This window comes from Notolepis coatsorum, assembly GCF_963971535.1.
Source record: "Notolepis coatsorum genome assembly, chromosome: 5".
Lineage (NCBI taxonomy): Eukaryota > Metazoa > Chordata > Actinopteri > Aulopiformes > Paralepididae > Notolepis > Notolepis coatsorum.
The window spans coordinates 5,718,911-5,737,741 of NC_140169.1; the positions used below are offsets into that span (position 1 = coordinate 5,718,911).

Below are 18,831 nucleotides of genomic sequence, written 5' to 3' on the forward strand. Positions count from 1 at the left end.
ATGGCTGTCTTTTCTACGGTGTCTTGAGACTGCACTTCGCTGATCTACGCTCCGGGTAGGACAAAGGTTTGGCCAGACCTTATACGCGTCTTCTGGCTTTACCTTCTACATGTTTTGTAAATAACGCTGTTTTCCAAAAACGTGTGTTGCTGCAATACATTTGGGATACGACGCAAGTTTTGTGTGAACTGTCTTGTCACTGGTAATTAGCTTCTCCGGGCAAATCGGGTTGTTGTTACATATATGAAAATGATCTGGTTGTTGTGTGAGAAACATCATGTGTGTTTATATGTACCGTGTACTCACAACTAAGGGGTAACTAACCTATGAAGCTATGCTTAGTGACAAATGAGTAAATAATTTTCTTTTCTCAGCCTGTGATGACAATGAACAGTGTGTTCACATATTAACAGGTTTCCTGTTTTAACTGGCCGTATTAAGGGTAAAGTAGGAGGATTGTGTTTCCCCCCGGTTCCCTGGGGACTTTTTCATCCTCCTATCAGACATGTTGTTGCACTACATTGTGTCTTTGTGTGGTAGGGATGCGATGTAACCCTTAGCTTGATTGCTTGGGTTGTGCTAAGACTGCTGGAGAAAAGAAAAGATTGTTTGGTCGCTTTCGTGTGTGCTTAGCAAGGTCTGTGGTCGATACTAATCGAGAATTATGTATTCTCTCATTATGAAAAACGGTGTTCCTCTGTAGAGTGTTTTTGCCATTTTTTGTAGGTGATGATGGGTTGTGTGTGTCATGTGACCTACAACTGGGTTGGACTGGCCACAGAAGCACATGTGTGAGTTGGACCGGGGCTCTTAGAGAGCCCTCTCTATTCTGTGTTTTTTCCTTAGTAAAAATCAGATAGCAGGTTAGCTCATGCGCTGTGTGAAGCTGTCAAACGCTTCTTTTTGTCATTGCATCGTATCATGGGTGTGGGGTCGTAAAGGGGTGAACTGGTAACCTTTCCTCTCCCCCTTTTTTCTGTTGGTCAGGGGTACACCCCCTGTCCTTCAAGGTTCCTGTCACGTTGCGGTTCGGCACGTTACGGGGTGAGGGGGGGGGGGGGGGAGGGAGTTTCCTGGTACCACGGCCTGGGATATTGGGCGTGTGCACCGCAGAAATTCCCCCGCCATAGAGTACGTCACCGTGCGTGTCTCTGTTGGTAGGACTTCCGTGTGCTGTTCAGGTCCATGTGATGGATCTGTTTCGGGGGGGTGGTCAGGGCTCCTCCTCACCAAGTGCCTATTCGGGCCTTCTGTGAGTTCGGACTCCTTCTTCCATGTGAGGGAGCCTCCATCAAAGTACAGAGCCTCCTCCTCAGATTGTCAAAGTGAGTGGACCCTCTAGAAGGTGTCCTATTCTATTGTGTATGTATTCGATTCATTTCGATTATTGAGTGTGTATGGGTTCAGTGCCTCTTCCCGGGAGAGCCCTAAAACCAATTTTTTTACATGGCTCAAGGTGCAATATATTCTTTTCAATCTGTACAGCTCGCGTGGGAAGTCTCTCTGGGGATTCCCGTCTCCTTCCTATGGGAGGGTGGTGGGATGTAAAAATGTGAAATTTTTTTACCCCCGGCTGTGTAGACTGGGATACATACTGTTGGTGCTTCCTTCTTTTCTATTCAAAAAGTATTGGAGTTAGGAAGTGTCACACCCCTCTTGTCGTTCCCCTGGGCGCCTTGGGGATTCAATGACAGGTCTAAATAGCCTGTTCATTGATGTGGGTGTGTCCCGACGCACGTATAGTGCTAGCTCACTGTAAACAGGCGACTGACTGGCACGCCTTGGTTGCTTGGGGTTAAAACGGCGTTTTTATAAAGCAACTGGGATGGGGGTTTTTCCTCTTCCGACGACCACATCCCACGACCTGGGTTGGTTATCGACGGATTCTCGTTCATGTCTGGGGGATGATGACGGAATGGATCTGAACATATGTAGAGGGGTCTCACGCCCTGGGCTTAAAACCTGAGTAGCAGCCAATTTAAGAATATCATTCAAATGCTTGTGTGTGAGCCTCGAGCGCAGCTTTGTTTTAGTGATGTTCATTACAGAGAAAACCTGTTCACAAAGGTAGGTCGTCCCAAACATGCTAAAAACTGTTGCTGCCAGGTCTGTCAATTTGGGGTATCCTGGCAAAAGATGCCGATACACGATTAGCATGTTTTCACGAACTCACCCTCACAGTATGGCTTTGAGGCTGGTGCTATTTCACTAGCAATACGATAGCTAGCTTTCACTGCTGCATCACTTATCTCTCGGCTGTGGGTAGGGCAACCGCGGGGGGGGCGGGGACGCTCTCTCGTTGTCGGAACACAGTGTGAGAAGAGCATTTATGCAGGTGAACACCAGGAAGGCTGCTGGCCCAGATGGCATAACAGGACGCATACTCAAGTCCTGTGCCAACCAGCTGGCCCCTGTGTTCACCGCCATATTTAATCAATCCCTGGCGGAGTCAGTGGTCCCTGCCTGCTTCAAGATGTCTACCATCATCCCTGTACCGAAGAAACCCTCCCCAACATGTCCAAATGACTACAGACCAGTGGCACTCACCTCTGTGGTCATGAAATGTTTCGAGAGGCTGGTCAAGGACCACATTTGTGCCTCCCTCCCCAGTGATATGGACCCTATGCAATTTGCATACAGGACAAACAGGGTTAGGGTTAGGGACCAGTCTCCCAGGTACTGCACAGCACCCTCTCGCACATTGACCGTCAGAAGGGGGGCTATGTGAGACTGTTGTTCATTGACTACAGCTCAGCGTTCAACACCATAGTCCCCACCAGACTGGTGGACAAGCTGATCGAGCTATGTCTGAGCTCCGCCCTGAGCGCCTGGGTACTGGACTTTCTGAGCGAAAGACCCCAGGCGGTCAGGGTGGGGGGTCAGACCTCCAACACCATCACCCTGAGCATCGGGTCCCCCCAGGGCTGTGTTCTGAGCCCCCTGCTGTACTCACTCTACACACACGACTGTGTGGCCAAGTTCAGCTCTAACTCCATAGTGAAGTTCGCAGACGACACGGTGGTGGTGGGGCTGATCTCGGACAACGACGAGAAGGCCTACCGGGAGGAGGTTGAGGTACTGGAACGCTGGTGCCAGGACAACAGCCTGCTCCTGAACATTGGTAAAACCAAGGATTATAGGAGAGGACAGCAGGAGACGCACACACCACTGATGATTAACGGGGCCACCGTGGACAGGGTGAGCAGCTTTAAGTACCTGGGGGTCCACATCTCAGAGGACCTGACATGGTCAACACACATAGACACAGTAGTAAAGAAGGCGAAACAGCGCCTCTACCACCTGAGACAGTTAAGGAAGTTCAGAGTATCGGGGAAGATACTCCAGTCCTTCTACTCAGGAGCTGTAGAGAGCATCCTGACCGGAAACATCACTGCCTGGTATGGAAACAGCACGGCACAGGACAAGAAGGCCCTACAGAGAGTGGTGCGCTCAGCCGAGCGTACCACGGGTATTGCACTACCCCCCCTGCAGGTTCTATACAACAAGAGGTGCAAATCCAGAGCCTGCAGGATAATGAAAGACCCTCACCACCCCAATAACAGCCTGTTTCAGCTGCTGAGGTCAGGCAGACGCCTGCGAACCCCAGCTACTAGGACAGAGCGGCTGAGGCTCAGCTTCTTCCCCCAGGCCATCAGAGCCATGAACAATGAACATTGAGTGCTCAGAACATTGAACTATCCACACACAAGCACACATGAACACACACACGACACGCACGCTGTGCACGCTCAAACACGAGCAGCCACTTAACACTTTAACATGAGCGGGCACACACTCATGTCGCACACACGCACACTTACTGTATGGCCAAAGGAAAGGACACTTTAAATTAGAATAGCAGGAACAGTGTATTGCACTACCAAAGCTAACTAGCATGTCCCATATGCTCTGTAAATAACTATGTACAGATACCGAGATGTCACTCCATGTTACCTGTTACCTGTTTACTGCACAATGTTGTTTTTTCATTTTTGATTCTATTATATGTTGTACCACTGTATTGCACATCGTTGCGGGCAAGACCACCTGCATTTCATTGTATACCTGTATGCCGTGACAATTAAAACTCTTGACTTGACTTGACTTGAGTATATCTATGCTCTTACGGATACAGTGTGACCCCCAGTGGACTGATTACGAATAGCAGTTACTTTTATTATATAGCAACGTTTTATAGAAATGCAATGTACAGTATGTCTTCCACACTTGGCAAAGTCATCCGGCGGGCCAAGCTGGACGTATGTTAACTTTGACACCCCTGCTCTAGGCTCTATGTTAGTCACGCCTCTAGGCTAGGCCTTAGCCACACCTCTAGGCTACGTTAGCCATGCCTCTAGGCTCTATGTTAGACACGCCTCTAGGCTCTACGTTAGACACACATCTAGGCTAGGCGTAATACACACCTCTAGGCTCTACATTAGACACGCCTCTAGGCTCTATGTAAGACACGCCTCTAGGCTAGGCGTTAGACATGCCTCTAGGCTCTACGTAAGACACGCCTCTAGGCTCTACGTAAGACACGCCTCTAGGCTAAGCGTTAGACATGCCTCTAGGCTCTACGTTAGACACGCCTCTAGGCTCTACGTTAGACACGCCTCTAGGCTCTATGTTAGACACGCCTCTAAGCTAGGCGTAAGCCACATAGCTCCGGATCCTATGTGTGGAAACACCTCGTGCAGAATATGCAAATCATCTCTGATTAATCTTCCTGTCAATAATCCTTATAGTTGATCCCTTCCATAGTGGAGGGTCCAATTTTCATATCTAATTTTGCATCTACTCTACTCTTTTTCAGATGGAAAGCTGGTAATCATGGCTAAAACTCGACCTGCCGCTATATGATAATGAATGCACGTGACCTGCCAATCGCAGAGGAACTCAGGCCTGGATTTTTAATCACTCATCACTATGCCCCGATTTGGAATACAGGTATCAGGTATACAGATGGCGATTCTCTGTTTTGAACAGAAGTCTGAGGAAGTGCCTTGAAACGTTACTGCATAATAAAACCTCCTTCAACGGGAGCTGTTTGCTGTTCGGATCTACTTGTTTGTATCGTATGGTATTTTTTGATCCAGCACCCACCCTATTGGGTGTTGGGATGTGCCTTTCTATTCTAAATATGACATACTGTAGATGAGATGAGTTAAGGAGAGCTAGCAAGTTAGAGAGAGAACAGGGGCTTTTGTATGGCAGCTCCGCCTATTTCTAGTAAATCAAACACATACTGTATGTTAATACTGCAGATCAAACAAGCACCACACAAAACACACAGCTGTCAATATACATTACAATAATCCATATTTATTGTATTATGTCAAGCAGACTCAATCTCCTGTAAGCATGATAATGCAGCACATAGGAACTTACCTGTTTAACATCGTAAGCGAAGAGTACATATTTCAAGTCTGGGGAGACGGAATACTTTGCCACGTTGAAATTAATCTGGTGGAAGAGAGACAGAGAGAGAGAGAGAGAGAGAGAGAGAGAGAGAGAGAGAGAGAGATAGAGAGAGAGAGATAGATATAGAGAGAGAGAGAGAGAGATAGAGAGAGAGAGAGAGAGAGAGAGAGAGAGAGAGAGAGAGAGAGAGAGAGAGAGAGAGAGAGAGAGAGAGAGATTAGCCAATTAACACTTATCTGTAGATGTTATTATAGGTGTATGAACTGATACTTGGAACACTCAATCTTTCTTAAAATATGTAAATAAAGTATCGACCACAGGAAACAATTGACATATTGTACATTATGTTATAGGCATACAATATGTATGTATAGAAAATTTACAATGTGTACATATCATAACCAAGTACATATATTACACATTAAAATATTTTTTAAACCTTTCACATTTTCAGAAAACATTTGAGTTCCCCTGCTGGGGATCGAACCCTATAACCTTAACCCTAACTTTATGACTTAAGCTGAGCCATGACGCTAACTACATTTTATTTATTGCTGTGTTTGTATCAGGGTGGGTGGATTAGTCTAGTGGTGAGAGCACTCGCCCACGTCCACAATCACTGTTGCTTCATCTCCCGATTGCAGTGTTTGATTTGGACTTTTGCCAATACAAAACAAAAATATATTACTTATACATCATTGATTGATTGAAAGCTTTATTTATACTCAGGTGAGCTCTGAGGTGAGGCCACCTCATTTACAGAACTGCTGAGTGTACAACAAGATAAAACAATAAAACAATGTGCAGTGCAATCAGTTAAAAACAGTTACAACATGAATCATAGAGAAATTAAATCAGACATTTAAATTCCGTAAGGGAAGGAATAACTTCCTACTTTAACGTTGACTGAATGTCATTCCAGGACTTTGGGGCTTCATAAGAGAATGCTGTCCTGCCGAGTCCTGTATAGTCTGTGGTATTTTAAATGTGATCCAGTTACTAGATCGTGTTTGATGGGCTGGAACATTCATGTCCAACAGGGCAGCTATACGGTGGCTGTTTGCCGGTCAATGCCTTGAAAATTTACAAGAGCCAATGATAGTCTTGCCGAGCTGCCAGGGATGGCCAACCAACCTTACTGTAAAGGATACAATGGTGTGTATCATACCAATCTCCAGTAATAAATGAATAAATAATAAATAAAGTGCAGAGTCATACACAGAGTCCAAGGGTGGAAGCTGAAGCATGACGATAAATGACATCTCCATAATCAAGAACAGATAAAAAGATTGACTCAACAACTATTTTCCGACATAATTATATATATTAAATAAACATGTATATATATATATATATATATATATATATATATATATATATATATATATATATATATATATATATATATATATATACTTATGCCTATAACATAACATACATTATGCAAATGTTTTCCAGTGGTTGATTAGTACTTTACTTTATGTATGTTTTCTGATGACACCTTTTCTGAAACACTATGCTTGTATGTGTGAGAGCACACTTTATATAGAATGTGTACATGTGCTTTTGTTTATTTGTTTATTTTATGGATCCCCATTAGTCTACACCCATGGGTGAAATACTATTCTTCCTGGCGTCCGAACACATAACTTACAACATGACAGTACATTACAGTACAGTAATAAAAAAACAATAAAACATAAGAAACACTTTAGCCTAAGTACATTCTCAATATCTTTAAAATCTCACAAAAAAACTCAACTAACTAACTAAACTAACAATACTAACTAAATAAATCAGTAACTCAACTGTATTTCATTATTCATAAAGCATTTTTAAACTTTTTCTTAAACGTAAATTTGTTGCTGATCATCATTATCTTCTCAGATATACAATTCCAGTTTGCGATGCACAATCTGCACTTACAAATGTGGTGTTGGTCAGAATGATCTCGGTCTCGTTTGTGAGGATGTTAAACTTGATGACATGTCCGTCTCGGTTCCGGTAGATGACTTCAGTGTCTGGACAAGAGAAGAGGATGGAAAACAAACACAAACATGTCATTATGGGAAATGTAATCGCAAAAGGCGTACAAAAAGGAAAAAAACATCTGTGTGGAAAAATAGCTCAAGAAGAAGAAGAAGAAGGAAGAAGAAGAAGAAGAAGAAGAAGAAGAAGAAGAAGAAGAAGAAGAAGAAGAAGAAGAAGAAGAAGAAGAAGAAGAAGAAGAAGAAGAAGAAGAAGAAGAAGAAGAAGAAGAAGAAGTTTGATTAGGCTTTTTTTCTGCTTTTATTTTTACAAAAAAACATCAGAAACAGCACAAGGACCCACACATCACACATCACGTATTTGTATATGCATATTTTATATAATCCGCTTAATATGTTGATTTATACCAGGGTAGACTAAGATGGAGTATTCCACATTGTATAGAGTAGACCACCATCCTCGGCCTGATCACAGACAACAATGAGTCCTCATACCGGCGAGAGGTGGACAGAGCAGCGAGATGGTGCTCCATCAACAACCTCCTGCTCAACACCTCCAAAACCACAGAAATAGCCATCGATTTCAGATCTGCCAACAAAACACACAAACTCCAACTATCAATCTCTGACCAATCCATAACTCTGACGGACTCACTCAAATTCCTTGGTACCCACATCAACAATAACTTAAAATGGGACACTAACATCACCTCCATCACAAAAAAGGCCCAGCAGCGCCTGCACTTCCTCAGGGTCAAACGCCACCTGCTGGTCCAATTATATACCGCCATCATACAAAGCATACTCACCTCTTCAATCACAGTCTGGTACGGTTCTGCACAAAACTCTCCATTCAAAAATGTCAGCGCATCATTAACAAGGCCTCCAAAATCATAGGATGTGACCTTCCCTCCCTGGACTCCATCTTCACCTCCCACACAAGCACCCGCGCCAGAAAAATTGCTAAGGACCCCTCACACCCAGCACACCCCCTGTTTCAGCCCCTGCCCTCAGGTAGGCGCTTCAAGTCCATCTTTTCAAAAACCACCCGCTTCAAGGACAGCTTCTTCCCAACCGCCATTCGGACCCTGAACTCCCTTGGCCCCCCTCTCCCCCCTTACACTAACCAAGCTCCTGACCTGATGGACTAGATTCTTCCGTGTGTTTATGTTGTGCTGTGTCGTGCTGTGCTGTATTTATCTATTTATTGTGTCATGTTGTGCTGTATTATGTATCCATTTGTATCTATGTTCCAGTTTCATTTATTATAGAGTTATTACACTCTGTACCGATCAAGAATACCACCAACCTGGTTGTGTGGCAATAAAGGGATCTTGTATCTACAGGTTGGATAAAATATGTATAGATATAATCTATATATTATACCAGTACATACATGCATTGTGTTATTTGATTATTATTAGAGTATACACATGTTTCATCTGTCATTGTATTATTATTATTATTATTATTATTATTATTATTATTATTATTATTATTATTATTATTATTATTATTATTATTATTATTATTATTATTATTATTATTATTATTATTATTATTATTATTATTATTATTATTATTATTATTATTATTATTATTATTATTATTATTATTATTATTATTATTATTATTATTATTATTATTATTATTATTATTGTTATTATTATTATTATTATTGATATAGTAACATATTGTTCACCTGTCATTGTATTATTATTATTATTATTATTATTATTATTATTATTATTATTATTATTATTATTATTATTATTATTATTATTATTATTATTATTATTATTATTATTATTATTATTATTATTATTATAATTATTATTATTAGTATTATTATTATTGATAAAGTAACATTATTATTATTATTATTATTATTATTATTATTATTATTATTATTATTATTATTATTATTATTATTATTATTATTATTATTATTATTATTATTATTATTATTATTATTATTATTATTATTATTATTATTATTATTATTATTATTATTATTATTATTATTATTATTATTATTATTATTATTATTATTATTATTATTATTATTATTATTATTATTATTATTATTATTATTATTGATATAGTAACATATAGTTCACCTGTCATTGTATTATTATTATTATTATTATTATTATTATTATTATTATTATTATTATTATTATTATTATTATTATTATTATTATTATTATTATTATTATTATTATTATTATTATTATTATTATTATTATTATTATTATTATTATATTATTATTATTGAGTAACATATGTCTCACCTGTCATTGTGTTTTTATTATGTCCAGCAGATATTTAATGTATATTTGTTCTTTATCTACTTATCTACCTAATCTTGTATTTTGTATTGTAGTTGTATTCTTAGATTGTTATTCTTATTTATATTACCCTGCCTATACCCCCCGCCCCCCATTTGCTTTTCCCATGTCCTGTATTGATGGGCAACTTATTGTGTATCGTAGTGATGAGAACATCTTTTGTGCTGCTGAAGTGTTTGCTTGCTGTGTCTTTTTGTTTCTATTGTGTCCCACACAGCCGAAAATGCTCCTTAAATGTCACCCAACAAGGGTATACATATTAAGTGTATAATTATATAGCAGGCTGCATGTGTGCGGCTTGTCACACAATACCGCACACAGATGTTCACATGTGGACTGCAATAATATAGCGCTTTCCTCCCAAGCACTTTCCAACTCATGCCTCACAATCAGTTTAAGAAGATGTACACAAAATCTTTGATGGGTATCTGGAAGAGGAAGTGTGTTGATTGGGAGTATGTGTAAGATGTAAATAGAAAATAGAAGAAATTATGTATAGCATATGGTATTTATTTAGTATATATATATTATATATTACATATTTATAGGTATATTTATATACATGTATTTATATAAATGTATTGGATTGTATAGAGATACAGAGTTTATACATATAATTAACAATAGATACAATTATCTAGGAATTTAAAAAGGTGTATACTTCTTACTACTCTTTTTTACTCTTTTTTTTCTTCGTTTATCTGTTTCTCTTTTTGTTGTCTTTTTTATTATCTTTTGTACTGTAGATTATGTCAAATGAACAGATATATTTTAGTTTTTATACTTGTTCGAAAATAAAAAATATTTCATTCATTCATTCATTCATTCATTAAATCACCCATTCTATGGTGAAATATCTATACACATGTGAGTAGAATAGGTCTCGCTTTCCACCTCCTTCCACAGTATGCGAACATTACATGGAAGATCCTGTGCGTGCATGTAATCCCAAGCAGGTCTACTGCAGGCATGCTTTCAAGGGACGCATTCTGTTATCCTGAGATGGCACATAAGGGACATGTTATGCCCCGTATATCACAGACTCTCTCAGTCCCTCAGGTCCACCTCAGCGTGCCTTCTCTCCTCCACCTCCGAGTCCAACCTTCACGGTTCTGGGGACAGAACTCTTCTCTCCAGGGCAGCAGCTCCCAGGCTCTGGAACTCTGTCCCCCAAAGACATTAGAGACCCACAAAGAATGGTTTGCACGGAGCAAGTTGCACCCTTACTGTTGTGAAGGATCAGATTAAACCGAATATATATATTTATTTATATATATATATATTTAATTATATTTGTATATCGTTTGATATCCCCTGTATATTCCTTGTACAATATGCACTGAATATCCCTTTAGTCTACTAAACAGCCCATAATAGTTTCATTCTACCATTGGACGAGAACCTGGCACCAGGTTGCCATACCCCTAGGTCCAAGTTCAATCGTGCCGCCCAACATGTCGTGGCAAGCCCCGGTTCCGCGCAGGAATATGTCGGGCGAAATACGAATGGTACTATTTGTTCATAGCGCATATATATATGGCGCAAGTAAAGTAGAATTGTCTTTTAGTCCAGTTCTTTACCCTCCAACAGAGTGACAGACGCGAAGCCTCCCCACGACGCACGTGTGGTGTAGTAAGGCCTACTTGGCCTCAGAATAGGCATTGAGATATCGTGTAGATTAATAGTTGAATAGTCATAGTTTGGCACTATACCGTCGAGTTGGACGTATTCTATTAAGCTAATAATAGTCTATTTATGTATGGTGCATCGTTCGGTTAGAGTTCTAAAGTTATCAGTACCCCCATCGTTCCTGACGTTATCTGGACGCTTAACCAGGCTGGGCAGACCCCTAGTGGTGCTTGCATCCGAGGAGCTCCGGGCCAGGGCGACTGGACCTGTATATTGGATTACTCTACCCGGACGACGGCGAGCCTTCCACGGCTTGGATTATGCTTTGGGTGCTTTGATTATTCCATGGATAAAGGCCAACACTGCGGAGTGTTGGAACTACCCCCCGGAGAGGACTCCAGGTGAGACGGCGCTCTACACCAGTGAGGTCGCCTCATGTCTCTCCGTTGTGGACCGGCAGCTACCGTCCACCAGAGGGTCCAGCTGTGTTCGTCTGCGGACCGAGGTTCTGTGGGCACCGTGTTCAAGACTTTGAATTCTCCCAAGAAACTGTCGGCCAGATGGGATACCGCCAGCGGCTTCTCTAACCCCCCCTCCTACTGTCTTACAACCAGCGGGACACACCCCCCCCCCCCCCCCCCCCCTTAGTGTATCCAGCTATAATCATTTAAGTACCATCGCTATAGTTTCCTAAATATTCCAGGTTGTATACTTACTCCCTGCGTAACCAGAGATTGGACATTCAATGTTGATTTACCTACGAATACTCATTTGCCATACAAGTGCATATTTCAAATCATAAGTGTAAACAAGTGAACGTTGTATATACCTTTTGCTATATTAAACCTTCGATTTGTACATTTGTGTGGATTCGTTTCATCAGGTGGGAAAATGTTCATCATACTTATATCATGTACTGGATGGCCAGAAGTTAAAGTACAAGAGGTAGTGGTATTAAATACCATATCTAACAATACAGTCAGGGAATTGTACCCCTCAGTTACAATTGGTCCTTCGAGCCGGAGGGTAACTAGTGTAATATTAATATAGTGTTATTAATATTGAAATGGCCTATGATGAACACTCCACGAAACGATCCTCCTAACCTAGAACGCCCGCGGCGCAGACGACAGACACCTCAGTACTTAGAGGCTTACACTGTCAGTCAACTACCTAGCCTTCGACAAACGGTAAACGCGGTAAAAGTAGAAAGTAAAATTATGTCTGACCTTAACGACCAGGTTTCCCCGACCACAGAGGCCCTAGTAGGTCCTAATGTAACTGACCAAGCTCACGGTGGGGACCAGGAGGGAGCGGACATGCCTTTACCCCCCGCCACTACCCAAGAAGTAGTCCCCGACCAGCCCCGGGAGGAAGACAACCCTACAGAGAGAGAACTCTGCACGGAAGAAGAGGAGGAGAGCGCCGAGGAAATAGAGCTCCAGGACTCCCCAACGAGTACCCCCAGGAGCGGCTCACGCAGGAGCGGCTCACCTCCACAACCGCCTTCCCCCAGCGAAGCGGAGAGGATGCTACAACAGGCGTTCCTCGTCAGCCTGACAGCCTCTACCGAGCGCGATCGACTCCAAGCGCAGACACTTAGCGAGCGCGAACATTTTACCATTGAAAGAGACCGTCTCCAAGCACAGGCGCTTAGCGAGCGCGAACAACTCCAAGCGCAACAACGGAGCGAAGAAGAGCGCACACGCCTGGAGATGAGACGCCTTCAGACAGAAGAGAATATGGCAAGATACCGGGCCGACGCCCAGCGCGCCGCTGCCGGTGCCCAAAGAGAAGCAGATCTCACCAAGCGCGAAGTCGAGCGCGACAAGTTACAAGCGCAGCTAATGGAGCAGCTGATCCGCAAGGCAACACCCTCCCCCTCCGCCAGGGGTTCAAGGAACTCGTCGAGACAACAGTCAAGGGCAGCGTCTCCTCAACGAGCAAGCGACCCTGAACTTGACCAACAGACCGAGTCTAGACCCCCCGCAGACCCCCTTCCCAGACCGGTCCAAGCGAGACCCAGCTACAAGGAAGGAGCGGCATACACTGCGGAGAAGCTAAATAAACGATTACAGGATCTGGAAGATCTGATAGAGGAAGAAGAGGGAGAGGAGGAGAACCAAGCCAGACGACAGCACAGTACTCCACCGGACCAGGCGGTCCCATACAGTCCAGGCTATACCCCCGCGGCGCTGCGCTACAGACCCCCGACTCTATTCGCGGGTGAGCACGACGCACGACCAGCCCCGAGGAATAGCACCTGGACCAGCGGGCCATGGTACCCTGTCAGTACCAGCCCACAGCGAGGCGCAAGAGGGGACTCGCCCAGGAGGTCTCTCCCCCAACGCTCGCCGATGTATCAGCCATCGACGGCGTCATACATTGCCACGCCGTCATTCCCAGACTTCGCCTATGAGAGTCGAGCACAGTACACGGAGCTCCGGATGTGCTTAGAGACAATGATGGTGGATGTCGCTGATGAACGCCACAAGTATTCAATATTACTGAAGCACCTGAAAGTACCGCGAGCGCACAATATAGCGCTAGCCTATGCCACCTCTTCGACACCATACACAGCGGCCCTAGCGGCGCTGGACCAGAGATATGGACGTATATGGGATTACGTAATCCAAGAGATAAGGCATATTGATCGCCTACCCCCAGCCACAGACAATCGCTCACTAGACGACCTGTCAATCAAAGTGCAGTCCCTGGTAGGGATGCTGGGAGCGCAACGGGAGAAGGGCATGCATGAGCTATACGCCAACTCTAACGTCGAGAGGATTTTGGAGAAGCTGCCACCCGCAAGACAGGAGCGCTTTAGGCGACAGAGAGACTACCGGGATCCCAACGGCCCCGAGCCATCCCTCCTTGATCTAGCCGACTTCCTGGCGCGAGAAGTCAGCAGCTTACGACTGGACACATTCGGGCGGAGCACGCCAAGCTCCAGAGAGGGACCCAGGAGAATAAATGATGGAAGAAGATCGGTGACTGTCATGCACCAATCAGAGTCAGTACCGAGCAGTAAGAGTCACAGCACCCCCTCGAGAAAAGAGAAGTGGAAGATAGCGTGTCCCTACTGTGAGAAAGAACACTGGCTGTCACAATGTGACCTATTCACAAAGATGAATGCAGAAGAAGTGAGTCAATGGATAAAGTCCAACAGGCGCTGTTATCGATGTGCGCGGCCCCACATGGCAGCCGAATGCCGCCTAAAGAAAAGGTGCAGCCGGTGCGATGGAGCCCATCTAGATATACTACACAAAAGTAACGGAAGACGGCCTCCACCTGCACCACGGAGCGGCACCAAGGCAAGTGTCATGTACATTGACCCCGCCAGCAGCAGCGGCGCCCAAGTGCTCTTAAAGGTAGTCCGTGTGACATTGAGCTACCAAGATAAAGTCATGGACACTTACGCCGTCCTTGACGACGGGTCAGAGAAGACCCTTCTGCTCGCGTCCGCTGCGGCCCAGCTGGGACTGCGGGGGAGCAAGAACGAAATGACGATTCGGACAATAAGAAGAGATTTAAAGACGATAAAGGGCGAGAATGTCTCCTTCACTATCGCAGCAAACGGGCAGCCAGAGCGACGGTACAAGATTACAAATGCTTTCACCAGCCAAGAAATAGGACTATCGCAGTACACCTACCCTGTCACCAAGTTGATGGATAAATATGTGCACCTGCGCCAATTACCTATCCCGCTCATAGACGGCGCTACCCCGACCCTGCTGATAGGCTCCGACCATGCAGAACTCATAGTCCCGATTGACCGGGTCCATACAGGACCCAGAGGCTGTCCTGCAGCAGTCGAGACCCGCCTAGGGTGGACCCTACAAGGCCCCCTCGCTAAATCTCTCAACCGAACGGCAGCCACTAGCTGCCTCCACTCCAGAACGACAGAAGAAGACACCACTCTCCTGCAGCATGTCGAGAGGCTATGGACGTTAGAGACAATGCCCTTTAAGAACGAAAAGAAAGATATTCGTTCTAAAGAAGACATTTACGCCATCAACCTACTCGAGCAGGGGACAAAGAGAGTCACAGTCGGCGGAGTGATGAGATACGCAACTCCACTCCTGAGGCGAGAGGGAATGCCCACCTTTCACGCAAAGAAAGACGCCACGGAGCGCTATCTATTGAACACGGAGCGGCGCCTAGCCAAAGACCCCGCTCAAGAGAGTGTGTACCGCGCTGAGATTGAGAAGCTAATCACAGCGGGACACGTAACAAAGATTGACATTAAAGAGGCCGATCAGACGACCGAATCATGGTACGTGCCGCATCACAAGGTCCATCACAACGGCAAGGATCGCATTGTGTTTAACTGCAGCTACCAGATCGGATCCCAAAATCTGAATAAAGAGCTCTTGCCCGGCCCCACACTCGGCCCCTCCCTACTAGGCGTGCTACTGCGCTTCCGCCAGGACAAGGTGGATTCTGTGGATCATGCATTGCTACTGCAAAGGCTTGGCTGCATAGGTCTTGGTAAAATGGCTTTGAGCTGGTTTAAAAACTATCTATCTGAAAGAACTCAGTGTGTTTCAGTAGAAGATTATACCTCAGCTGCTCTTACTGTAAACAAAGGTGTTCCACAAGGTTCTATTTTGGCCCCTGTCTTATTTTCCATCTTTATAAATGAACTAGGAAATGGGATAAACCCAGCACGTTTTCATTTATACGCCGATGATACAGTTGTTTACACAGTGGCTTCCTCTTTAACTCAGGCCATAGAGCTTCTACAGGATGCTTTTAATACACTACAACACTCCTTGCTAAGGCTAAGACTGGTCCTTAATGCAAAAAAAGACCAAGTACATGACCTTCTCTCGCTCTCGAGCTAATACAGCTGTCCCCCCGATTCTGACACTGGAAGGGACATGCCTTGACAAAGTAGCATCCTATAAATATCTGGGCATATGGATTGATGAAAAGATGGCCTTTGATGTTCATATTGGGAACCTACTGAGAAAACTTAGACCTAAACTGGGCTTTTTCTTCCGGTTAAAGAAATGTTTCCCGTCTGGAGCCAGGAAGAGAATTGTGCAGAGTTCCTTTCTGCCTGTATTAGACTATGGCGATGTAATCTATATGCATGCTCCTTCCTCCCTGCTTAAAAAGCTGGATTCTGCGTACCATACTGCCATACGTTTTGTAACAGGTGCAGGCTCTCACACCCACCACTGCACTTTGTATCAGTCATTAGGATGGTCCTCTCTGTACCAAAGAAGACAATCACACATGTTGATTTTTATCCTTAAGTCATTGCTAGGTAAGCTGCCCTTATATATCTCCAGACTTCTGTCCTTTTATACTTGCTTTTTTAATACCAGACGAGCAGCAAATGGGATGCTGTTAAATGTTCCTTTGATGCAGTCAGAGCTTGGTAAAGCTGCATTCTCCCACTATGCTCCCTTTTTATGGAATACGCTGCAAGTGAAACTTTGTCTACAGGCACTTCCTACTGTGAATGCTTTTAAAGGTATGCTACGATTAGCCCTTTATGAAACATGTAACTGTTTTACCTGATGCTATTGTTGATGTGATTATGCTCCTTGCCACTGCACAAATGACCCTCTGTATTTATATTTGAATTGTATGTTTTTTGTTTAATGCCCTGTTTTATGTTGAAACTTGTTGTGTGCTGTGTTGGTCAGGACTCCCTGGAAGAAGAGATCTTGTATCTCAATGGGACATTCCTGGATAAATAAAGGATAAATAAAAAATAAATAAAAAACAAGGTGGCTATCAGCGGGGATATCAAAGGGATGTTCTTGCAGGTGAGACTAGTAGAGGAGGACAAGCCTCTGCTGCGGTTCCTATGGAGAGAGAGGATCGGAGATGAGAACCCAGCCATCTACCAGTGGGAAGTACTCCCCTTCGGAACCACATGCAGCCCGTGCTGTGCTACATTTGCACAACAGAAACACGTCGCAGAGGACCCAACAGCAGATGAAGAGGTCCAACACAGTGTGAAGAACAGTTTCTACGTGGACAACTGTTTACAAAGCGTTTCGACTCAAGAAGAAGCCGAGGCTCTCCTAATCAAGTTACGCGCCTCCCTGATCAAAGGCGGCTTTGATCTCAGGCAGTGGGCCAGCAGTGACCTGCACGTATTGCGCAGCCTTTCCCCCGCAGACAAGGCTGCCAGCAGCGAGACCTGGATGGCGACAATCCCAGGAGAAGCCCAAGAAATGACACTAGGACTAGTCTGGCGCTTCAAAACAGACTCGCTCCACTATAGACACAAACCCTTAGCTCCAGAGCAGGGAAGGTCGACGGCGATACCGACCACCAGACGGGGTGTGTACAGAACACTCGCCAGACAATATGACCCGTTGGGATGTATTCTACCTTACACCACCAGGGCAAAGATGATTGTACGAGCACTATGGGACAAGGACCAGGGCTGGGACGACCCAATACCCGCACACCTTGCCTCAACATGGAGAGAGTGGGAGACGGAACTCCGCTCACTCCCAGGCGTCAATATACGCCGCAGCTACTTCCCATCCACAGTGAGGCCAGAGACATGCGAGATTGATCTACACGTCTTCAGCGACGCCTCCGAAGTAGCCTACGGATCGGTGGCCTACTTGCGTGCCCAAGAGAAGGGAGGAAAGATACACACTGCTTTCATCCTGGCCCGCTCAAGAATAGCCCCACGTAAGCAAAAATCTATCCCACGTCTAGAGCTCTGCGCAGCCCTAGCAGGAGCGCATCTAGCCACGTTAATCCAACGTGAACTCACCATTCCGGTGCACAGAACAATCTTGTGGTCAGATTCCACGACAGTACTCACATGGATCAAGTCTGATTCATGCAGATACAAAGTCTTCGTGGGAGTCAGAGTCACAGAGATTCAAGAGTTAACAGAAGCAGCGAGCTGGCGGTATGTGGACACCAAACACAACCCAGCTGACGTCATCACCCGGGGAATGTCTCTGGATGACCTAACCCGTCGCAACATCTACAGTGACGGACCAGAATTCCTCAAGCTCCCGGAAGGAGAGTGGCCTACGCCCACCCCGCGGGAAGCAAGTAACGAGGAGGCTGAGAACAAGAAACCTATGTTCTGTGCGCAGCAAAGAACATTCCTGCGGCACCACCCAGAGATTCAGTCCACCACTGACATGTCAGCAGCTGACTACGAAGAAGCAGAACTTCTTCTACTACAACGAGCCCAGAGAGACTCGTTCCCCGATGAGCTAGACTGTCTACAGGGAGGAAACCCCGTCCCATCAGACAGCAGACTGATTCACCTAGCACCAGAGAGTGACGCCCATAATCTCATCAGAGTGGGTGGTCGCCTGCGGAGAGCCCCCAATCTACCGGATGATACTAAGTACCCGATCGTCTTGAACAGCCGACACAAGGTCACAGAGCTGATCATAAAGAAATACGACGAGGATGTCCACCACGCAGGAGCAGAGAGA

At 44.5% G+C, this 18,831-nt stretch overlaps 1 protein-coding gene across 1 annotated transcript in view; it reads right to left on the reverse strand.

Annotated features, from left to right (window-relative positions):
* dpp10 (dipeptidyl peptidase like 10) overlaps positions 1-18,831 on the reverse strand; it is a gene marked incomplete at its 3' end in the record, with an annotated part of 1,190,700 nt that overhangs the window by 419,992 nt on the left and 751,877 nt on the right. Inside the window, exons 5-6 of the mRNA XM_084314814.1 lie at positions 7,351-7,445; positions 5,392-5,466 (exon numbers count right to left, since the gene is read on the reverse strand). Coding sequence (XP_084170940.1) covers positions 5,392-5,466; positions 7,351-7,445 — 170 coding nt within the window. The remainder of the gene's footprint in view (positions 1-5,391; positions 5,467-7,350; positions 7,446-18,831) is intronic.